The sequence below is a fragment of the Lutjanus erythropterus genome, chromosome 17 (assembly GCF_056507025.1).
Source record: "Lutjanus erythropterus isolate fLutEry1 chromosome 17, fLutEry1.hap2, whole genome shotgun sequence".
Taxonomy (NCBI): domain Eukaryota; kingdom Metazoa; phylum Chordata; class Actinopteri; order Lutjaniformes; family Lutjanidae; genus Lutjanus; species Lutjanus erythropterus.
Window position 1 is genome coordinate 29,308,401 of NC_139333.1, and position 24,734 is coordinate 29,333,134.

Genomic DNA, 24,734 nt, shown 5'->3' on the forward strand with positions numbered 1-24,734 from the left:
TATTCCAGCATGTATTATCCCTGTATCCTATTGACTCAAGTCAGTGATTTGATCAGTGCTGCTCAGTGTTTTCTTGAAGTTTCTGGAGACTGACGTTTCAGGAGGCCTAGATCTGCTTTAGAGCAAACAATTCTGTTGCACCAAAACCTTAAACCCCAATATGAAATGTGATCCAGTATTAGCTTAAAACTTACATTTAATGAGGAATTAAGCAAAAATAACAAACTCAACCCAAATGATTATATAATTTATAGCGTGTTTCTTCTTTGTTTCACTCCAGTTGCTCTTTTGTCTTTGCTGTGCTTTTAATCTTCATTTGACCATATTGCTCCTTTAATTTGCCCAACAAGTGTTTCTTAAAGGAGAAACTGAGTATGCTAACTAGGCTAACTAACTTTTGAGCTAGCTAGCAAACAATATAACATTTTGTTGACTGTGTAGCAAGTTAGCAAACAATGTTAGGTTTTGTTAACTTGTAGTGAGTTAGCAAATAATATATTGTTTGACTTTTAGACAGCTAGCAAATGATGTAGGGTCCCATATGTCCTGACTGCACTCACATTTTGCTTTTTTTTTTTTTTTGCTATTATTATTAAAAGTAAATCAATTAATCTTTGTTGGTACAACCTGAAAAATCAAGTGTACATTAGTTACATCACAAATATTGTAAAACTAGAGAAATGAAGAAAGAATTTATATAAGAAATAATGTATAGTTACTGAAATGGTTTTCAAGAACAAATCTTCATCCTGAACCTACATTAAATCTTCAAAAACTGACATATATCTAAAATAATTCTATAAATCTAAACTCATCCTCATCATGACGTTACAAAGATGGAGTTTGGCCGTGTAGACATCCTACATGTGTACATCATACATGTGCAGTGTTGACATTAGAGCGGGGAGGCGGTGCACTCATAATCTTCTGTGGGGATCAGCATATAAGAGGGGCCCTAAGCCCCGACTGGCCCTCACAGCAAGCCTAGCATAGACCTCCACACGTTCGTCTGGCTGTCCTTCACCCACGCAGCCGGTGAGTAGACCCACCACCTACATCAGCACCACCACAAACGATGCTTTTACTCAGATACTTGGGATTTAATATAGAGAGAAGAAAGTGTGAGACACTGGGATGATTAATGTTTCTATTCTGGAGCTGCATGGAAGTCAATGGATATTATTTTTTGACCCGAAATAATCTGATAGAAACTGAACTGAAAGGATGGAATTTTTCAAAATCAAGATGACAAAATATCATGCATCCATTTGGACCTCTCTTGAAAAAGAGATTTAGATCTCAAGAGAGACTTAAAGGTCTATTCTGTTTTTTATCTGATCATATCAAAACAAGTTTCCACTTGTTGTGTTGTGTTGTAGGAAATGCAATTAATTATTTAACAAAGGTGGAGCTCCAGGGTAAAGGTGTATTTGGCACTACACAGGTCTATTGTGTGTTAATTGGTGCTATAGGCTACTGTGCAAATGTTATTTCATTATATCACATTTTTTGAAAGGCTTTAGGAAGAAAATATTGAAGGGCTGTATATTTACAGTTTTCTCTTTTGGTAATTTACCTTTTATTGACTTCCAAAGGTAACATCACACAGAACAAAAACCTCTCCAGTAAATAAGGCAAAAATAACATTTAAACTAGTAAAACAACAGAAACATGGAAAGAAAAAGAAAAAAACTATAAAAACATAGATAGTGGAAACATTGGCATTACCTATTTCTCACTCACATACAGAATACATGCTAAGTATATCCTGATCAGCGCTGGGTATTGTTTGAAATGTTTCTATACTTGTGTAAGTTTTAGCACTCATATCTCAATATTACTTTTTTGTTTTATCTTACTTTGAGAAATAGAAACATATTTTCTACATTTTTTTCACTAATTTAACAAAAGAAGTCCAGGTTCTCAAATATTAATGATCCCCTCCGGACATGTTTAAACATGTATGAAACTGCTCTACTTTGAATAATAATAATTTCTATCTGTCATCTGTTTAAATCTTTGAAATGACAGAATAACTTATCATTTATTTAGTTATGAGTTATAGGGAGGGGTAGGTGGATGGCGGGTATTTATAATATGAAAATGTCCGAAGAAATGGTGTATAAATATCAGTTTAAAACCGACAACAATAACAACAACAAAACAAACAAAAAAAGACGAAAATCCAGAATCAAATATAAGCTGATCTGTTTCTTATTTCATTTTTAAGTTCATTCTCAGTGTACGTGCGCTGGAGGCTTCAGTTTTCCACGTCACGCTTTCTTAATTTGAAAATTGGACTGTCTTTTTTCATTATTTGTGATGTCACAAATCATGTTTGTAGGCCCGCCCCTGAAAATAGGATTTGCAGTGCACACAGAAACTCTCCACTTTGAGCAAATGAGTGTGAAAATATCCTTCTAGTGTCAAACTCTGCACCTACATCATTTTGTAGAGTGAAGCTCAAACATTCAACTGCAGGAACACGAAGAAAAACATATTTTGAGGGGAGAGGGACTTTAAATGCTGTTGAAACTCACACAGCTGTACAAAAACATCACCTGGATAGAAATGTCTGATAAAAGAATTGCAAATTTTACCAAAAATTTGTCGCCATCTTTTGGTAACTGAAAGTTTTCGATACTCAGTTCTTATTTATAGCTTTTAAGACATTTTAAGAGTGAAGTAAGTGGCTGCAGCATCACCATTTTCAAACAGATATAATGACTATTGGTTATTGGACATGAAAAGGTTGGACTTTCCTACCAGAGGACGAACTTACCACTTAGAGAATACATACAGACTCACATGTCAACACTTTTATCATCATATTTGCGCATGAAACTAACCTTAATATGCGGTATCTTTTACATGCACCAGCTTTGTTAGGCTAAATTATAAGACATAAGACACTTTGTCAACTTATCATATCAAATGCATAAAATGATCGAAAACTACTGTCTCACTTGGATGAGGCAGGTAAACAGTGACAGCCATATGAATGATTAAGACTTGTCCAGGACTGACATTATCATTGGGACGCGGTGAGCGGATTGATCATTTAGACCCTCAGTGCTCGCTCAGCATATCTGCAGTGCTGTCCTTGCTCTAACGAGATTACGTGTCGCCAAAAACAGAGAGAGGGGGGAGTGCTTATTAACTTGAGCCAGGGATTATGGGAAAATTGGGTCATCCTCGCAGAACAGGCTGCGAGGTAGTCCATCTCAGACATTCAATCACGAGGAAATATGAGTGTAAATCCTACCCGGTGCTGCTCAGATCAATAAGAGGATTACAGGCTGTAATGTCACATAGAGGTGACAGAGGCTGCAGGTGAACTGAGACATTAAATTAAAAAGGTTCAACAGGTGAAAGTTCCTCATTTCCTTCGTATTTTTTTTTTTGGTTCTCCTTTTCTTAAATGAGCAGATATCATCACAACGACTACACTCCAGAGAGGTGTCTGTAAAGCCAACATCCTACACACAGGTGTCATAACTGTTCACAATGAATCTTGAGGCGCCCAAAGCCGAGATCAAATCGGCCACCCGTGTCAGCGGCGGCCCCGCCACCCCACGCAAGGGACCACCCAAGTTCAAGCAGAGGCAGACCCGTCAGTTCAAGAGCAAGCCTCCGAAGAAGGGAATCCAGGGGTATGGATTTATAGGAATAATGGACAGTTATGGTTTCACTGTAAAAAACAAAAACAAAAAACAAAATCATACAGACATTTAGTGGATTTAACTCTTTTTTTCTCTTTAACTTGACCTAAATATCCAAGTTTTATTCATTCAAGTTAATTCACCGTAAAGTTTCTAATATTTCTTTTCAGAACAGTTCAGAACTCAAAATATTGAGTTGAATGAATGTACACTGTAAAAACAAAAAAGTTTCTCAACCCAACTCAAACTCTCAAGTTCTGAAAAAGTTTTACCAACTGATAATGTTTTGTTGAGATAATTTACTTTTCTTCTTTAGATAAAGTTGAATATTTGAGTTTTAAAAACACCCAAAACAGTTGTATTTCAACAGTAAACTCATTGAAATGGACGTGAAATACAATTGTTTTTTTATTTTGTTTTGTTTGGGGGGGGGGGGTTAAAATTCAAAGAGTCAAGTTTTTCTAGAGAAGAAAAGTAGATTATCTCACAAAAGATCGTAGGACAGCAAAAGTTTTTCTTTCTTTCAAAACTTTTTGATTAAAAACTCAAATATAAAGGGAAGGAAGTTGCCTTAAAATTATTAGTTTTCTCAACTATTTTTTATAATGTGACTTTACTGTAAAAAAAAAAAAAAAAGGAATTTAGTTGAATGAACTAATCTTTTCACATTAATTTCATGAAAACATTTCATGAAGTTTTATTTATTCGAGTTCATTCAACTTAAAATGTCTCTTATTTATTCTCATGAAACTTTAGAGCTTCTATATTGAAGTCTTTTGACTTGAAATGACGAGTTGAATGAATGTCCTCTGCAGAGTTCAGTCAACTTGTTAAATTTAGTTTCTAAAGAAACATGATTAGAATACTGGCAGACTTCCCAGCATGCACTGTGTGAGAGCCTGCACTCTCCTTTAATGATCATTTGTAACATAAATTATGACTTAATCGATTAATCAATCATATTTAAAACAATACTTAAAAATTTAGCATACAGCAAAATACCAAATGCATTTTTTTCTGTATTTTTCATTCATTTCATTTTGCATATTCTCTGAGAGCATGTGGATGTAAAGGCCAACAAATCAAACACAAACACACAGAGCCCACCTATAAAATAATCTCCACTGTATTTCAGATCCTTATTTGATTGTAGATCAATTAAATTTTACATGATCAGTCAAATTCTTTATGATCAATTAAACGATCATCAATTGATCATTATCATCCCTAGTTTTAAGACAAACTGAAAATCTTAAGTTTTGAAATAAACAAAAAAGTTCTGCCGACCTATAATCTTTTGTTCAAATAATTTACTTTTCTTCCATTGAAATGATTAACTATTATTCACCTTAATTAATTTTATTCAACAATTTTTGAAACATATATACATATATTTATTTACTTTTTTTTTTTTCATTTGTAAAAGTTCGAGTTCAAGTTTGAGTCAAAACTAAAAAAATTTAGTGAAGACAGTTGCCTTAAAAGTTTACTGAGTGTAATACACTGAGTGTAATAAGTCCTGGTTGTTTGTTTTTACAGTAATGAAAACATTGCAAATCAATGATGATGAAATATATAAAAAGAAATCAAATTAGACTCTAATGTTGGTCAGTGTGACTGAACAGTTGCTGGTTCAGTCTATATAACTAAATTATAAATACAAGTTTATCTGATTGGAGAGGTTAATTTATTTTGAATCATTACAAACTTACCTCATCCTGTCAACTTCAGTCAACTTAAAATGCTAAGGCAGCATGCACACTAACTTTACTAGCTTAAAACAAGTCTTTTTTTTTTTTTGTTCTATAGTGTCTTAATGTCTTTTTCTTTGCAGATTTGGTGATGATATCCCTGGTATGGAGGGCTTAGGCACAGGTGAGTTCACTTTAGGTTTTAAAATGTATTTCCTATCAGTTTTTATGATGCACAGCAGCCTGAACAACCACACATCTGTGTCCTTTTCCTGCAGACATCACCGTCATTTGCCCCTGGGAGGCCTTCAATCACCTGGAGCTGCATGAGCTGGCCCAGTACGGCATCATCTGAGCCTTCATCTGCATCTCCCTGCAATCCTCTGAGGAGGATTACAGGCCACTGCATCCATGCACTTCAAACCATCTGCCTCAGGCTCCGTCTCCTAGCTTTAAATGGAACTATTCCACACAAACAACCACACTGACCTGTAACAAACACAAAAAATGGAAAAAGAGAAAAAAATCTACCAAAAAAAAAAAAAACTTTCTATCCTTTTTCACTGGATTCTTCCTCTTCTTCTTCTTCTGATTCTGCAGCTCACACACAACCTCCGCTCATGTTTTAGGGATCTTTTGATTTCTCACATCTTCCTCATTAGATCTGCTCTGTTACTCTATAAGCATCACTTTCTCTTCTTTCCTTTCACTGTCCTCCTGTCTTCTTCTTCTTTTCTTCTCACGGACAAAAACCTGAAACTTACGCAAGCAAGGCAGCCTCAAATTGAGTTTTAAGTGACTAACCCGTGGAGTGGGTGGGTTCCCACTTCACGTGCTTCGGCGCCTCTTTCACCACCACGGAGGCTTGTCCATCAACGCTGAACATATACAAAAAATAAAAAACCAGAGTTCTGTAGAGACCAGACACCAGCTTGCCAATGCTGAGCGTAATCTTTCAGTGGGATTCATTATCAGATATCCCTCTTTTCCCTCTGTTTCAATCCAAAATCACAATATGTGGAAGTCTGATGCATGTTGGGAAGTGTTGAATTCCTTCCCTGCAACATACCAGTGTGTGATTCGGCAGAGCAGCACTAGTGTGTATAGTTTCATATCTCTTCTTATTTGTACATCTCCCTTGTATGATATTAATGTATATGGAAATATGTATTTTATGTTTGCATGTTTATTTCTCATACTTTCACACCACCTGTGTGTTTATATTTGTGTTTTTAAACTCAAAATTTTAGCTCTCTTTTGTTGTTATCTTGTAGATTAGGACATTTTATGTTTTTCCTCTTCATCTTTCATCCATCATCTTCCTCCTCATCATCATTCTGTTCATGTTTTAGACGACTTGTACACATAAGATCAATGCATGTACACCTTTAGTTAGCCTCCAAGACTTTGTTCTAATCAACACGATAATAACAAAGAAGTTGATGACTTTGCCCTGATGATATAAAGCTGGATTTTTTTCTTCAAATTAATGTTTGTAGTGATTGCACTGTGGTAGTGAGGGATGGCAGAGGGATGAGTGGGACGGCGGTACTGTCTCAGTACACGCGCAGATCTGAAGAGATGTGTAATGGAGCTCTGACCTCTCTACGGGATGAGGGAAAAAAATAAAACATAAAAAGAGGAAAATGCAAAATGGAGATTTGTTTATTCTCATCAAAATTCATCCTTGGATTATGAGTCTGTAGTTTGATGTTAAGAAATCACTTTACATTATAAGTAAAATTAAGTAAAACATCCATGCATGCATGTGTATAAACAAAATTTTGGGTTTGACAAAAGGTGCATTTATAAAGTATTTTATCAAAAGTAGCGTTGCGTGATATATGAGAAGAACATTGTGATTTGCAAGGTGGAAAATCAGGTATTAGGACACTTATTTTTATTTATATCATCCAAAGCGTCTAATAGACCCGCTGATCCCCTAGAGGATAATATGTCGGTGTCACGTTTTGCCCCGCCCAGGTGAGGAAAGTACACGTGTGTATGAGAGCGCAGCACCAGCAGGGGGCGATAATGACGTGAGCGAAGGATGAGCGTAGAATAAAATGTGACAAAGTCCTCATGAGGAGGAGGATCAGGTGGACAGATGGGTCAAACACAGGACTTTCATATGGAGAACAGTGTTTGATTCCTGTCGGAGGCAAATATCCAAGCTTATTGTTTAAAGGAAATAGTTATTTTAACTCAAACCATCATGTCCTCCTAAACATAACCAAGTAGTTTTATCGTCCTGAATGTAACCAGACTGTGACTTCAACCAAAATGTTTCTAAGTTTATTTTGAACATCTAACTGGATGTTGCATGTGTGTTAGGCTGCAGATATACTATAATATAATATAATATAATATAGTGACATTATATATCAGCTTTACCATATCATAAAATTGTAGTAGTATGGTTGCAAATAAGTTACTCTGTAAAAATCAATCACATTATATCTTTCAAAGATTTTAGATTTTTTTAAATATATAAAATATATTAATAGGAAAAGGGAAACGAATACATTGAGATTATAAATACAACAGCCTCCCATATGCCCTAAAGAAGATGATACTTTGTTGGATTGTCATTTAGCATTTCACTGAATTATGTTAACATTAGGCCTGCCAGTCATTCACCTGTTGTGTGGTCACGATATATATATACTGCCCCCAGTGCTTTGTGTACAGTCTGTCCCTGCTAGTTAACATACATACAGTTGTCCAGTTTTGCCTGGTTGATAATCCCACCTTGGTTCTGCCCTGGCCTGCATACATTTACAACATCATTTAATCTTTGTTGCACAGTGTGGAAGCCCATTTCCTCTATTGTCAGGGAAAAAAGGTACTGTCAGTCAGTGGTTCCCAAACTGGGTGGCGGGTCACACTGGGGCGGGAGTGGAGCCATGCAGGAGGGCTGTGGACGATCAGAGGAGAAATACAGAGTGGAACAAATTTAAATAAATATGGTTTATGTTGGGAAATAAACAAACAAGCATTTGCTGTTCCTATCACACTGACCTATATTTCACTGTGATTCAACTTGACTCCTTTTTATGACTTGTTTCCCCAAGTATTATTAATTATTGATTTAAAAAATGTGTGGTGGGTGGGTGTGAACTTTTTTCGGCTTTGGAAGAGGGCCTTCCAGAAAAAGGTTGGTATTTTGGTATTTCAAAAGGATGAGGAACCTTCAAAATAATGAAAAACTTTCGCAAAATCGTGAGTTAATATCTTACTCAGTATTTTGAGAAAGTTTCTTATTGTAATGACTCACTGGATCTTATCATTTTCATGACATTGGTGAAAACTGGCTTCTGTAGTGCAGTGTCTTCTACATGAGTGTTTCCAAAACTTTTTTCTTGGGGACCCACTTTTTACAAATGACAAACCATCGTGACCCCATTCACAATAAGCCTTATCAATAAATTCTGGGAAGAGTTCATTCATGCGTAAATGAACATTCCTGACCATTTTACTGCTATTTCCACATCCCTTTATATTATCTTGACGCTGTACTGGAAACATATACACATGCTAAAACTTTAGAAATGAGAAAAAGGTTCATTTAGGCTGAGTTAACAGGCCATCTTATTGCTTTAATTTCCTCTTCTCAGGAAAACAACAAAGGATATTTTACCTTCCTTCATAAATGATATAAAATAAATGTATATGGACAAAATCAATTTGCTCTCATTTTTCCCTCTAATTAGTAAAACGCTTTATAAACGGTGTACTGTAGATTAAATTCTTACATTTGGGGACCCAGTTTTCGGGAATGACTGTTCCACATCATAGTTTTGGTACAATCTGTACCAGTGTGAGAAAAGTGGAACGTGTCCTTTGAGCTAAAAACAGCTTGTTTCAGGCGTGCTCTCTTCAGCGTAGGACCGGTGGGAAACGGCCGGGCGGTCACTAATGTCTGCAACACCCGGTGTTTGAGTTGTGGGATGGAGTTTCGTTGACAGACAGTAACGCTACGTGAATTGTGTATTTAGTGTGTCTGTGTATTAACGCGGTGATATCGAGCAACATGGCGGATAATATTGTAAGTATAACGGCGGCTTGTATTAACGGTTGTAAGAGTCGACTTGGCTAACGGTAGCTAGCCTGTTAGCCGAAGTCCGGAGTGATGAGGCAGCAGAATTAGCTTGGTGGCTAACGTTCGTTCGCTATCATTAGCAAAGAGTGACTGGGGCCTGTTTAGCTAACCGGCTAATCTTAGCGCTTTGACTCGCAGACGAATAAAAAGATTCATTATAAGCAAACAGGAAAGCTACATAACCGGCTGAAATTCATGATTAAAAATATCTGGAGTATTGATTAGCATGCTCAGTTCGTTAGCCGCACATTAGCCAGAATATGCTGGAAGTAATGAAAGCCAAGATGTTGTTGATTCACTAAAAGTGATATTTTGTTGACTGTGAATGAGCCCCCACACAGATTTAGTTAACGTCGTCTGGTTCTAACTCAACATCTTAATATCACATTATAAAAGCTAGTTGTGTTAAAGTAAGCTAACGTCAACATTACTTTTCTGCACTGTCATCGTTGTCATAATATCCTGACACTGATACCACTGTAAAGAGGGGGAGACAAGGGGGAGTATCGCCCTTGTCATGACTGACAGGTGTTGGGCAGTCATATTGAAGATGAATTATTTTTGTTTGTGAGCAGCGAACAATGCAGCTTTCCATCCCAGTTGTTTGAACTGTTAACTTGTGTATAGCACTGAATGCAGTTAATGTTTTTGTCTTTTGTTTTTAGATCATCAGGGTACAATCCCCAGATGGGATGAAGAAAATTCCTTCTACCAAGAGGGAGACAGCAGCTGCTTTTTTAAAGAAGGTACTGTGGGCAAAACATAATTTTTCAACTCAGAATTCAGATTTTTCTCTTACCTGCAGGGCTCTTTATCTGTTTTTTCACTTCAGTTTTTTGTGTGACTGTCTGAGTTTTGGGGATGTCAGGTTTAGAGATGTTTGCCTTCATTAATGGAACTAGATGGCACTGAGCTGGTGGTACACAAAGTGCCAAAAAAAAAAAAAAAATCTGAAAAACTCAACAGCCATGTCTCTTTCCTGGAATCATGACAGTCTCACTTGAGATATTCCTCATTGGACCTTGTTGTGTTGTAGGAACTGCTTTCTTTCTGCTATTTATCAGCTTTATTGCTGCAGAGAAGGAAGCATGCATTCACTTGTGGATGAGAGGCTTGTGATGGCGCAACATTAATGGTGTCCTCCTCAGCTGACCTGTAACCTCTTGTCAATGAGTACGTGCACACTTCCTTCTGCATGGTGATGCACTGGGTGTGTGGTGTTTGTGTAGAAAGAAAGTAGTTCACACAAGGGTTGGCCGATATCTACCAAATTGGCATATTGCGATGTCTACAGTGAAACATTACGATGGACGATGATATTGTTGTATTTCTGTTGCATGCTTTGGCAGTAAAGCCAGAAAAAGATAGCGGATTTTACAATATATTCATGTTTGCACCTGAATTAACTCATGTTTTCACTATAGTAAAGTTTTCTATAAACTACTCTTATTGGCTTTTTACTCGCAAAGCTTTTAAGTCACGATGTAACGAATGTAAAAGGCTCAGTCCTCAATGACTGTCACGAATCACGATGGACGATGGCATTATCCATCGGCACAACCCCAATTCCTACATTACGCTGCTCACAGCAAGATCTGTGCATTATCTTGAGCAACTATGTCGTGATTTCTGAAAAGAGACATTCCACCTCAGTGCCATCTACTTCCAGTATATTGGAGAGAAAAAGAGAAACATTTCTGTTACCGATATGTCCAAAACTGTGATGGAAAGAGATATGTCTTTTATCTGAAGTTGCTCATTCTTATTCAGAAAATGTCAGTCCATGATTACCTAGATATAGCTGCAAAAGATTGGATCTACTTCAGTCAGTCACTGATTTAATGCACCAAGATTATTCCCATCAGCTGAAGGATATTTCTGTAAACTTGTAGATCCTCACTGCAGAGTTTCTATTTCCAATTTAAAGCAGAACACTTTTTTCAGTTTCTGATTTTTCATTATCCCCCAGTTAAGGTGGGGTGGTGACAGGTTTCAGACAGTTAATAAAATTTTGTTTAGCTAAAACTAAAAAGAGAGAAAAAAGAGATTAAAATTATGGTATGATGATGTGGAAATAAATTTCATGATCAATTTTATGCCACTATTAAATGTTTTCTATATTGTAGTCACAACAAATGCATTACAGATGAATATTATGTTAGATAATAAAACATTTGCCCAATTTAACATGACTTACAGTATAAACCAGGTCATTTCTGATGTTGTATCAGAGCACAGATACAGAGACAAATAATTTTGTCGGTAGAGCAGATTCAGATGTCTGTGTTCCTCTGCTATCTAGATGGAAAAATATCACCACAGGTAAGAGGAAAAATAGGGGGCTGAACTGTCCCTTAAGTGTACTATCTACAGTAATGCCAGTGCCAAAGTGCTCATTGTTGTCACAGAGTACACTTGTGTTTCCATCGCTTTTGCTTGTGCCTGCTCATTGTTCATTTGCGTGTGAAGCTGTGCAGAAAGTACCAGAGCAGGTCAGCTCTGCGTTGCTCCGCTGTGCTCTTCCACTGTTGTCATGTCGAGGACATTTGTTCAGAGAGAGTGTAGTGGATGCATTGCTTTGCTCACTTGTCATCGCAGCTGCTTGTGGTTTAGCACACTTAAAATAATAGATTTAGAGTTGGCCCTGAATGTGGATATGTTTGTCAGAATAATCCTATTTTTGTTTTGTGCCATCTGACTTCTATTTATACACAAGCTCACAAAAATAATTACAAAAGCCTTTGAATGGACAGACTAAAAAAAACCTAAAATAGAACCATATTCCAGCAGACTGGTCGCAGTGGAGCATTGCAGCAGCACCTCATTAAAAATGTATGTATCCGTGTTAAGGCAGGATGGTGTAGCCTGCAGATCAATCGGAGGAGGAGTTTTCATTCCCTGCCGATGTGCAGCCAACGATGGCTGGAATAGAAAACCATGAGAGTGAGGCAGACAGGGTAGAGACAGACTGAGCCCTGCAGGTTATATTTCTGCAGCTGAGACAGAATAAAAAGAGCTCAAAGTGATATTCTGTCTCCTACAGTCTTGACAGTATACAGTTTCACCCAGCATACAATAATAATATCTTACAAAGTGTTCTTTTGTGTGGCTTTAGAAAAATGATGATTTATGCTCCAAGAGTCTCAGTGCTTCCAAGTGTGATATGCTTAGTATTCCCAACACTGACCTCAAAGATAAATAGAGAACACACCATGCTAACTGGTAGATGGTTTATCATGGGATCAGTGCAGCTGTCTTTTCTTCCAAGATAAATTATGTTAAAAGTTCAGTAATGGTTGTTGAATTAACACCTCAAGTGATGAAATACAGACAAATGAGCAGCATCAAGCTGATTGTCTGCCTGATATGTGATGTGATGATTAAAAAGTGCTATGAGATACTCTGTTGGCCGGCCAGCTCAGAGTGCTCTTAATAGCTTAGTTTGGCTCCCTCTGTGATGACCTTAAGAGGTGTTCCTACAAGCTGAGGTTCTCTCGTGCCAAGAGGCTCTGTGCTAATCTGCTTTACCCTTTACACATGCACCTTTTTCACTGGTGCATGTCGATCTGATTTGCTTCTAAGAAAGAGTAAAAGTTCTGAGACATCATGCCAGTGATTAGCTCACACTGATTTAAGACATTGTGCATTTTGATCCTGTCAACATCAGATGCATTTCGTAGTGGTGATAGTTGGCAGTATTTTGATGTTTGGTCATATGATACAAGGTTATCATCATTCTAATCCGCACATTGTATTGTTTCTCTCTCAGGTAGCCAAAGAGTTTGGGTTCAATTCCAATGGGTTTTCTGTTTACCTGAACCGCAACAAGACCGGAGAGATCCTTTCCCAGAACAAAACTCTGAGCCTGCTTAAGATCAAGTAAGTAAAGCAAACAGTGTTGAGCATCAGTAAAGTCTTCAACTCATCTTTCATTCAAATATAGCTCTGCAAATCATTGAAAAGATAGACCTGTATTAACTAGAGCTGGGTTTAAGAAACATAGGTTTTTCCTGATTCAAATTGATCTTCATTTTAATGATCCAATATTGATTCATAAAATTCTGAGATTGATCTTTTAAGATACGCTTTTTCCTGTGGATGCATGAAGCTTTAACCCAGTTAAGGCTTCTGTCCATATAACATTTTCTCTCTGGCGGCTCTGGGACAAAGAGCTTGAGCAGTGAGAAGAAAAACACTGCGCTCGGGTTTTGTTTCCATGACGAGCAGATTGACTCAGTAGATAAAAAGAGGGGAAAAAACAGGTCAGAAAGAGGTGTTAACCTGTATTTTTTCAGTGTATGATGCTGGGATGTAGCCAGTTTTCCCAGAACTACAGTGGGAGTGTTAGTTGGTCCTCTAAAGGATTCAGGGGCTTTCCTGGGCCACAAAGTGCAGCACGATTCAGGGTATACCAAGAATGTAATACTTGGATACTTAGGGAAATTTGATATATTGGCTGATTTTCATGTGCTGCTAGCTTGATGAACTCTTTCTGTTGGCGAAAAAGAGCACATAAAATTATTTTAAAATTAATTTCTAAAATTCTACAATATGTTATGCAAGCTTAATGTATCACATAAGATTTGTGAGGCAACTGAAAATCTGCTTTTCACTTACATAAATTCTCAGCCTCATCTGACTGACCTTTGACTGATGGAGAGAGCAGTGATTTATAAGAAAACTATGTATAATCTGTCTAACTGTCCATCTATTTTTTCTGTTTATATGCAGTGTGGTTCAGATCACTTGACCTGTGACTGTTGCCAATAAACGCTGCAGGGTCAATTCTTAATGCAGACATCACAATTTTTAATAATGCACCAGGTTTGGGGGTTTCACAGCATTAGTTCTCTGAGAATCTCCTTCATAACCTAGCAGAATTACTACTGTAACTGAAATATCCCTAAAAGATTTGATATTGAATTGTGTCTATCAGATGATAATTCAGTGAAAGTTACTGACATTTACAGTTTTTGACAAACTACATTGTAGCTTTAAATATGTTATTTGTTTTATTCTCTGCCCTTCGTAGGCATGGCGACATGCTGTTTCTGTTCCCATCAGGATCTCCTTCCTCCTCTGGGGAGGTAATGGACACGGCCACCCCACACTCATCTTCATCGCTACCATCCATCTCATCTTCCTCGTCCTCTTCTTCTTCGTCCTCTGTGATCCCCCGGTCCCTCTCAGCACCCCAGGTCCAGGAGGACGAGATTGATCAGTATCTGGCTAAGCAAGACGGCAAGATTTACAGGAACAAAGATCCACAGCTGTAAGAAACAGACTGACTGCAAACATCCAAATTAAATATGAACATCAGATATCTAATGATACTCTTCTTACTGCAGATGTCGCCATGGTGCCCTTGGAAAGTGTGTGCACTGTGTACCATTAGAGGTAAGAGAATTTATTCCTGTTCTCTTCAGTTATAATGCTAGCACAGGTTTATTCTGATTTTCCTTATTGAAATGCTGACTTATTTTATTTTTTTTTAGCCTTTTGACGAAGACTACCTGAATCACCTCGACCCACCAGTGAAGCACATGTCATTCCACGCGTATCTTCGCAAGCTGACCGGTGGAGCTGATAAGTGAGAAGCTGTTTTTTAAATTTCTTTGGTGGAAATGTACAAATTCCAGTCAAGTTCTGACACTGTTTTGATCTCCTGCAGAGGGAAGTTTGCAGCTCTGGAGAACATCAGCTGTAAGATCAAGTCGGGCTGCGAGGGCCACCCTCCCTGGCCGGAGGGGATCTGCACCAAGTGCCAGCCCAGCGCCATCACACTGAACAGACAGGTAAGTGACGAGGAAGCTTTCAGTGAGTGCAACAACACAGTAGATGACCAACCATTAACCATATGAGTTAAAGATTAAAAATGGTTGAATGGCAGGTCATAATGCAGAATTAGGTTCCTCTCTCTTTCGAGAAGCATGTAGACACTCAGCTGATGTGTGTGTGTGTCTGGTTTTAATTGCTGTCATAAAATGGGAACAGTATAATAGAATATATGTTGTACAGCTCATCAACAGTGCAGAAGATTTCTGTGTGTGAAAACAAACAGCAGGTTCCCTCCCTACCAAATGACTAAAATGTTTAACGGCTCTATTTATGGAGTGCTTGTATCCAGAGCTCTTTACAGTTTGCCTCTCATTCACCCATTTACACACACACACACACACACACTGATGGCAGCGAGCTATAAGGGTGCTCTGATCAGGATTTTTGGGGCCAATCACTCATTGCTGGATGTAGAGTTGATGTAGGTTGATAGGATTCTTAATAAACAGAAATCTGCTTATGTAGAATGGTCTCTGTATTTCAACAAAGGAGAATAAGAAAATGAAATGAAAGTAAGAAAAATAGAAACTTTCCCATTTTAAACAACCTTCATGGCCATTCGCACACATCGGGCCCCACCCCAGGTGGCAGCCTGCAAAGTTGTATTTACTTTGTTGTATATTACTTTCACTATCACATTTCATTATTATCATGTACTGTTATGTTTATTATCATGTGCTATCTTCACATTCATTATCTGGTCCAATATAACTATTTCCTCTCCATATCACTGCCAGTATTACTTTCAGTGTAATTGCCATTACTGCCATTTCTATTTAGCTACTTTTGTACTTAACTTATCTTACTTCTGTTGTTAATCTATTAGGCACTGTCTCTTTGCATTTACTTGTTACACACTTTATATTTTAGATGTACATTTCATTTATTTGATGCTCAATTGTTGTTGTTCTTATGCTGCTGCAATTTTGCAGCAATCTGGCACAAGAAATTCCTCCAGGATTGGTGAAGTTCTGTCATATCTTATCTTCTGGGTTTATGATGTGCACCTGAATGCACCATGAAGTCCCTGTCTGTGTGTGTCTGTGTGTGTGTGTGTGTGTGTGTGTGTGTGTGTGTGTGTGTGTGTGTGTGTGTGTGTGTGTGTGTGTGTGTGTGTGTGTGTGTGTGTGTGTGTGTGTGTGTGTGTGTGTGTGTGTGTGTGTGTGTGTGTCAAACACATATTTAAAAATGCCATGAATCCCAAATACTGTTGCATGAATTTAAATTTCTCTGCTCTACTTCCAGAAATACAGACATGTGGACAACATCATGTTTGAGAACCACACCATCGCTGACCGCTTCCTGGACTTCTGGAGGAAGACAGGCAGTCAGAGGATGGGATATTTGTACGGCAGGTTCACTGAGCACAAAGACATCCCTCTGGGCATCAGAGCTGAGGTGGCTGCCATCTACGAACCGCCGCAGGTAAATGTATAACTATCTGCTTCAACTCCTAGAGTCAGGTTTAGTTTAGTTTAGTTTTAGTATCCTGTTTATTCCCTTGGGGCAGTTTGGTCAATATACTGTACTTTGACTTTATATGAATGAGTTAGGTCCTTATTAACCTTAGTAACTCTTTTTGCCTTAATTTAATCCTGACTCTTGTCCCTGCTGTGTTTCAGAATGCCACTCAGAACAGCCTGGAACTGGTGGACGATCCTAAAGCTGCAGCTGTGGATGAAATTGCTGCCAAACTGGGCCTCTGCAAGGTTGGTCTTCACTTCTTTCTTACTTTGCTGTCACGCTGAATGCTGACATGCTTTGAAATTTGAATTTAAGCAGATTCCTGCTCCTCTGTCCAGGTGTTCCTGCTGGCACAATAATTGATTTATAATTCATCAAAGAATGTAGCTTGTTCAACCGAAGTATACCAGTCCAGCACTTCATTTGTCCGGCTTATTTGGTCTTGGCAGTATGGTGGCATTCTGAGAATTCTTGAAGCTTCAGAGAGTTGCTGTCAGCAACGGCATATATCTATATCACATACTCACATACTCTGTTCTGTCAGTGTTCTGGGATGTGTTCTCCTTTTGTGACATCTGAATTAAGACAGGATTTCTGCTGGTCTTTTAAAATGTCTAAAATCTGAAGTCAACGTGACTTTTTTCAAGTTGCGTTCACTTCAGCCTTGCTTTTAAATGTATTTATGGGAAAGATGTGTATTGCTCATGCTGTAACAGCTACAAAGAGAAACCAAAATGGAACCAACTAATGAAAACTGTGAAGCATGGTCAGATTTTATCAGAGCAACATCGGCTCCTCACATCACAAATAGCTACTTCTGGAAGTTAAAAGTGCTTCTGTTAATGTCATTTTCTTCTAATCTGGTTACGTGCAAATTCAGCTCGAGAACAGTGCATTTAGGTATTTAAAGCCCACTGCACCCTCTGCAAGAAAACACCCAAATTAGAAACTTTGGGTATTAAGTCATTAGAGTCGCACAAGAAGCCACATAAAGCCACCATTTAAAAGGAAAAAAAAAAAAAAACAGCAAACACTTACTATCACTCATGATCATTCTGTAATGTGAACTCCTGTAACTCCAGTAAGCGCCCTGTGCAGGAAATCCATGTGGACATGAAACAGGTTTTAAATAACATTTTTAATGGTCTTAAAAAGATGTACATTAAAGATGATTTTACTGTCATTTCTATGGTTGCACATAATGATTATTTTCATAATTCATCTGCTAATTATTGTTAAGGGTCCATGGTGACATTTTTTCAGTGGGTTGTTTTGTCTGACCAACAGTCCAAAAACTATAGTATTCAGTTTACTATCATAGAAGATTACAAAAAAACAGCAAATGTTCACACCTAAGAAGCTGAGGACAGTGATATTTTGGTATTTTTGCTTTAAAAAATGACTTCTGTGATATGTTGATAGTGCTGTACTTAACTAATCTGCCTCTGGTTCGCAGGTGGGCTGGATCTTCACTGACCTGCTCTCTGAGGATACGAGGATAGGCACCGTCCGCTACACGAGAAACAAGGTGAAGACGCAGCTCACACAAGGACGACCTGTTCATGAGACTGTAAATATGCCAAAGCTACTATGATTTTATATATCACCGTCTCTACCTCTGTCAGGACTCGTACTACTTGAGCGCAGAGGAGTGCATCACAGCGGGATACTTTCAGAATCTTCATTCGAACCCTTGCAGACTCTCTCGAGACGGACATTTTGGCTCAAAATTTGTGACCGTGGTGGCAACAGGTACGTTCATTCTGAGGCTGAAATGAAAGTAATCTTTTCAACTATTGGCATTGATAGTATAATTTGTGTCTTTTTATTTACAGTTTTGTTTTTTAAGTCAAGTTTCTTTTACTGAAGCCATAAATTTGACCATAAAATATATCTGCATGTTGTGTGTGGTCATTTTGAGGCCAGTGGAGCAGCATAATAGAAGCCAGGCGTCTCTGAGACTCTCTGTTTGGTCTCTGGGATCGAGGCCAAGTGTTTGCACTTCCCTCTGTTTTAACCTTGTGAGACCTCTTCATATATTCGTTCCAGAGAAACTCAACATGTAGCAGTGACCTCATCCTTCCTTGTCATTTACATTTATGAGGCACTGGTGGCCAAAGCTTACGTCATGACTGCATATCCAGTGCCAGCCAGGGCAAAGTCCATCTGTTTTACTTTCCCTTGTGTAAAGACGTCGTCTCTTTATAAATGAGTTGCATGTGCAAAGCTGCAGAGCCTGTAGATACACCGAGCACAGCACACCAACACTGACAGAATAATAGTTTAAAGCTGTTGTCAGCAACATCCACTGCCACTAGAGGTCACAGCAGACCACCAGCTCCTCAGACCAAAATAATTCATGCTTTGTTTGCTCAAAGTTGGGAGGAAAAAGAGAGTGGGATCTGATCACACACAGTGCTTACAAAGCTCAGATCAAACTGTCAGATGAGGCAGAGGGAGGACTCTGATATACAGAGCTCAGACACACACACACGCACACACACAGAGGGAGTGTGACTTTATTGTCTGCTCAGGGCGCCATTACTCCATGAGATGTTTACATAGCAACTAGTTGTTTGCTGACATTGAGTGAAGCTGAACGTATTGCACCTTTAATGATCAGATATAGATAATGTTATCAGAATGTGTACAACTTCTATGCTGGTTTTAAGTTCTTTTTTTCAATCAGACTTTATTTGTGTTGCACTTGTCAAGTTTTAAGCAGTTATTACGTAATCACCTGAGTGGGATTGTTTGAGCATAATTGTTGGAATCATTTCCATTCACCTTGGCTCAGCTGTACAGAAACAGCTGGATTAAACTAACAAAAAATGTGATATTTCCATCACTACTTCCACGTCGTTTTCCACTTTTTGAGGTGCGACTGACGCACTGTTAAATGGTGGCATCTTGTTCTTGTCCTTCTGCTGTGGTTTAATGGCACCTGAGCTGAGAATTTGTGCCACCAACTGTTTATCTTGAAGTACATATCTTTTAACATTTACAGAATGGTAGTGGATGGACTGTATTTTCTTTTGTCAGTTTTCTGTGCAGTAAATCTGTTTTAGATTTGTGCTACATGGTTGTGGATGACAAAGATATGGCCTGTTTCAGTCATAGTACCTTGTTTGAATTGAAACTATTAACATCAAGATGATGTGATATTTGTCGGGTTCTGAATCAAACCAAGATATTTTCTTATATCTGCGGAGGTTTTTAAGGCCATGTCACCTCTGCAGCACTACAGTACTTTATAATAATAATTATAATGCTGTTTTGTCTCACATTTCATCAAAAAAAGATGATCAACAGAAAGTTGAGGGATGACCCTTCTGTTAACTAACTCATGCAGTCACTTGCAGTCATTTATAAAGTGTAAGTTCTGGTTCTAGTTTCTCAAATGAGGACCTGCTGCTCTCATCATCATTACCAGTATTACATATGATATTAATACATTTTAATCACTTCATTTATCACAGGAATTTTAATTAAGTAGTTAAGTAAACAACAGCAGTGGGCCATATGTGTTTAATACAACCTGTGTCATGAGTAGTATAAACATTTGACAAATGTTGTAAATTTACTCAACAACTACCAGTCAGTTCACAGTAAAGTGAATGACGTTTAAAATAATTCCTCAGCCAACACATTAGTGCATTTTTCTCTGTTTTTCTGTGTGCAGGTGGTCCTGATAACCAGGTGCACTTTGAAGGATATCAGGTGTCCAATCAGTGCATGGCTCTGGTGAGAGACGAGTGCCTACTGCCCTGCAAAGATGCCTCTGAGCTAGGCTTCGTTAAAGAGTCCAGCCCCGAGCAGTACGTACCAGACGTCTTCTACAAGGTGAGACTTCATGCATGTGCCATCGACCTACGGTAAAATGAAACTGTCCATAATGTCTAATGGTTTGTTTGTGAGACGTGACTGAGCGTTTCCACAAGTCGAATCAGAATAATGACATCCAGATACTAACCATGCTGTTGGGGCCAGGTATTATGAGTCATTTCCATCCAGATGTTAACATTTTTTTGTTAAATTCTTACTCTGCTGTTGTTTCCTCTTCCATCGAAAAGGACAAAGACAAGTTTGGAAATGATGTCACATTTCTAGCCCGGCCTCTCCCTGTGGAGTACCTCATCATAGATGTGAGTAAGATGTTTGTTTTAAAGTTGTTTTGTTTTTTACGCGCCCTCTGTTCATCTTAATACAGACTACTGCCACTGTCTTTGTATATAATGTCCCTGTTTGTTTTTTCCTACACAGATAACAACCACTTTTCCAAAGGACCCCCAGTACACCTTCTCCTCCACACAACGCTTCCCCATTGAGAACCGTGATATTCTGGGAGAGACACAAGTAAGTTGTTTCTATATAATCTGTATGATTAAAAGTAGCCTTTAGTCAGCTGATTGTTACATTCATTAATTTAATCTAAAATGGTCAGAGTATCATCTGAACAATTGTTCAAAAATTGAGTTGTTTTTTTTTCCTTTCTCTTAAAAAAATAACAAAAAGAACCAATAAGAGTACCATTAAAGTACCGGATCGATAAGCAGCATTGTAAGAGTCGTGGTACTTTTAAAATGCTAATACCCGTCTGTACCTCAGAGTTCCAGCAGCCACATGATAACCCACAAAGTGTTGTTTTTCCTGTCAGACTCTTGAGGCCACCTCGGCCTTTATCTCTGCCTGTATGTCAGCTTGACGTAAGCAGCGTCTGTTAAATTACGGTAACCTTTGGATACCATAACCTCCAGAGGTCAGACAAAGTTTTACAACTCGTTTTTACGCCATTTGTGTGTCTGCAGAATTTCCACAGTTTAGCGACATATCTGTCTCAGTGCACCTCCACGGCATTCCTGGACATCGTGTCGGACTTCCATCTGCTCCTCTTCCTCGTCACCAATGAAGTCATGCCTCTGAGAGTAAGACGACACTTCAAAGCCTCTTCTTCTGTAGCTTTACATTTGTTTTTCATTTGTGTTGCAGAAAATGGGTTAAAATACGGTCACATTCTTTTCCAATCTGGAAGTGGTTACTGGAGTGAGGATGTTTTCACTCAGAGCCTTTTATTTATGCTGATCGATTTTCAAACTGGCCCATCATGACGATCAAAAGCAAAAATGTTTTTTAGATAATAATGAACTGCATGATGAGATTTATCTTTTATGAAATCTAGACTTAAAAACAACATGCTGGTGGAGTGTTGTTCTTCTTTTTTCTTCAGTTTCCTGAATCTGTCCTTGCTTAGTTGATGGATCAGTGTGTGTTTGTTTCTGCAGGACAGCATCGGGCTGCTACTGGATGCAGTGAGGACTTCTAATGAGGATCTGGCACAGACCTGGAAGAAGTCAGAGCAGTGGGCCACCATCGAGCAGCTGTGCAGTAAGTCACTGCCCATCAGAGAGGGCACAGTCACGTCTACACAAGGTTGTTTTAAAACACAAAACTTTAGCTGAGCTACTCCACAATAGTCCAGCAGTTTTGAACACCTAAAACCAAGACTGTTTGATCCTGTTTTAGTTTAAAAACTTTGGGATTGCGTTTTACTTTGGACACGTAAAACAACGTGGCATGATGTGTCCTTCCCTGATTCGTCACGCCCCCATCACATGCCCCCTCTCCAGGAGAAAACATACAACATCGCTCTTAACTACAGACATTTAATTCAACATGGATAACGAATTACAGACAGTGCTGATATTGTTCTCTATTCTAGCAGCTGTTGTGCAGTTAGATTCTGCATTTTATAATGCTACAACTGCCTACATGGGCAGGAGGCAGACTTCCTGTTTAGAGTGGCATGTGTTTGCCCAGTTTAGGTGAATAGTCATGTGACGTGTTTTTAGGCACGTCAAAGGACCAGTGTGTAGGATTTAGTGGCATCTAGTGGTGAGCATGCAAACTGCAAACACAACGTCACTCTCTGATTCTGAGGATAATGGCAAACCTACGGTGGCCGCTGAACTTGCGCAGAATGTGAAAGGCCATATCTAGAGCCAGTGTTAAGTTTGTCCTTCCTGGGCTACTGTAGAAACATGGTGGTGCAACATGGTGGACTCATGAAAGATGATCTTCACCCTCTGTAGATATAAAAAAGCTGATTTAAAATGACAGTTCTTATTTTCAGGTGATTATAAAAAGAGAGAGAACATACTTATGATTATTTTATTCCATTTCTTCCCTTTGCTGCCTTTAAATCCCTGTGAATCTTACACACTGTACCTTTAATATGGACACAGATCATTTCTAAACATGTGCTAAAAAACTTTTCTGGATGGAGATTGCTTTTGTCTTAAAACACAGCTGTAAAAGAAACTCTGTTGGTGTGGATGTAGCCACAGTTTTACCTCCCTAGTCTCAATTTAGTTTCTGCACGAGGGTTGAAAACATTAGTTGCTAAGTTGATGAACTGAAGAGTGACGACTATTTGATAATCTATGAATAGTTCAAGTAATTTATTAAGCCACAGTGTCAAACGTTTCCCAGGTTTGAAACTTGTTTAAATCAGTTTTTAGTCGACCAAAGCCATTATAAGTTTTACATTAATTTGTTATGAAAATTAGAAGCTGTCCTGACATCCTGTATTCTCTCTCCTGTGCTTCCAGGTACAGTTGGCGGGCAGCCCTCCAGCTCTCTGGGTTACGGGGCCATGGGCGGCCCCTCAGTCCCCGCCTCCTCCTCAGCCATGTGGTCCTGCCTCCACTGCACCTTCATGAACCAGCCTGGCACAGAGCACTGTGAAATGTGCAGCCTGCCCCGCAGTTAAAATCCCACCCACCCTCCCTCCTCGTCCACCGCCACCCTGCGTCCTCACCCCGCCCTGATCTTATCCCGCCCAGCCCTCCTCTTAACTCGCCAATGACATCACTGCACCAGGACCAGCTGCGAGATTTGGATGCCCTTTTCTTTGTTTCCTTGTCGCCTCACTTTGAAGCGCCTGTCCTTCCCACATCACGGGCTGCTGTGACGCGTGAGCGGGATGCACTCGTTTACATCAAACCCAATGAGTAAATCAATAAAACCAGACTGTGTTTTTGTCGTATCCCTCCTCACAGCGGCTCTTGTGAGCGGCGGGCTTCGTTAACGTAAAGCACTTTTGGCTGAGGCCCCTTTCCCTCCACCCACAGCTACCCCCCGCCCCTGAATAATCACCCCCCTCAAATAAATCCTGCTGTGACTCAGGACAACAGCAAAGACTCGAGTGTTTGGATGTTCTCTCACATCAGTGCCCCTCTCACTCTCACGACGTCTTCTGGAAAAATCTTGCTGTGTATAAATACATTTGAGGAATGATACTGTTATTTAATTAAGCTTCTTCTTCTTCTTTTGTTTTTTATCTGATTGTAGCGATACCTTAAAATTTTGAATCTTCAGCGTGGATTCCTACTCAGTCAGGTGTTTATAGGTCTTGGTCTCTTTGACAAAGCCCCTTAAGTACAATCATCGGTCAAAGCTCAGACCTGAAAACTCTTTAGAGCTCCAGAGTAATTCCACTTCAGTAAGTAGAGAGTTTATATTTTCAGTATTAAATTACTTTAAAAATAAGTCCCGGATTTGAAAAAGGCATACGCAAAAAGCTCTTCACCCCAAACACATCCTCCACTGATCGCAAATGTTGGTGATTAACTTCTGGACTGATGTTCCACCAATTTGAAGGGATAGTTCACATTTTTTGAAGTGTGATTGTATGAGGTGCAGTCAGTGTATTTCCTGCAGCAGCTTGGAGAAGCAGCAGGAGTACCGGTGCAGGAAGCTAAACAATGTACTGCTGTGGGCAGGGTCAGCAGCTGAGGTTGAGTGAAGCAGCCCAAATAGCAAATTGGAGCCATAGATTGTATATTTAACAGGTTGAATTCCTATTTAATAAACAATCTATGTTTGAAGCAAGTTGTTTCCTCCCGCCATCTCCTCCCAGACTTGGGGAAGCTCGGGTGGGCTCCGGGAACACTGCAGAAGCACAGGACTCACGCAACA

General features: G+C 38.9%; 2 protein-coding genes across 2 annotated transcripts; both read left to right on the forward strand.

The window, feature by feature from the left end:
- The first annotated feature begins 939 nt into the window (after positions 1–939).
- Positions 940–7,007, forward strand: pde6gb (phosphodiesterase 6G, cGMP-specific, rod, gamma, paralog b). The gene is made up of 4 exons (XM_084740327.1): positions 940–1,035; positions 3,430–3,653; positions 5,497–5,537; positions 5,632–7,007. Exons 2-4 carry the CDS (start codon positions 3,508–3,510, stop codon positions 5,706–5,708), a joined length of 264 nt encoding a protein of 87 aa, XP_084596453.1. The 5' UTR covers positions 940–1,035; positions 3,430–3,507; the 3' UTR covers positions 5,709–7,007.
- A 2,215-nt stretch (positions 7,008–9,222) lies between these two features.
- Positions 9,223–24,371, forward strand: nploc4 (NPL4 homolog, ubiquitin recognition factor). Its single transcript, XM_084740326.1, has 17 exons — positions 9,223–9,401; positions 10,121–10,201; positions 13,225–13,334; positions 14,488–14,727; positions 14,804–14,852; positions 14,951–15,045; positions 15,127–15,250; positions 16,539–16,718; positions 16,916–17,002; positions 18,214–18,285; positions 18,383–18,509; positions 20,440–20,600; positions 20,831–20,902; positions 21,021–21,113; positions 21,566–21,682; positions 22,040–22,142; positions 23,366–24,371. The coding sequence occupies exons 1-17, from the start codon at positions 9,387–9,389 to the stop codon at positions 23,524–23,526; spliced, it is 1,887 nt and encodes a 628-aa protein (XP_084596452.1). The 5' UTR covers positions 9,223–9,386; the 3' UTR covers positions 23,527–24,371.
- The last annotated feature ends 363 nt before the right edge of the window (positions 24,372–24,734 follow it).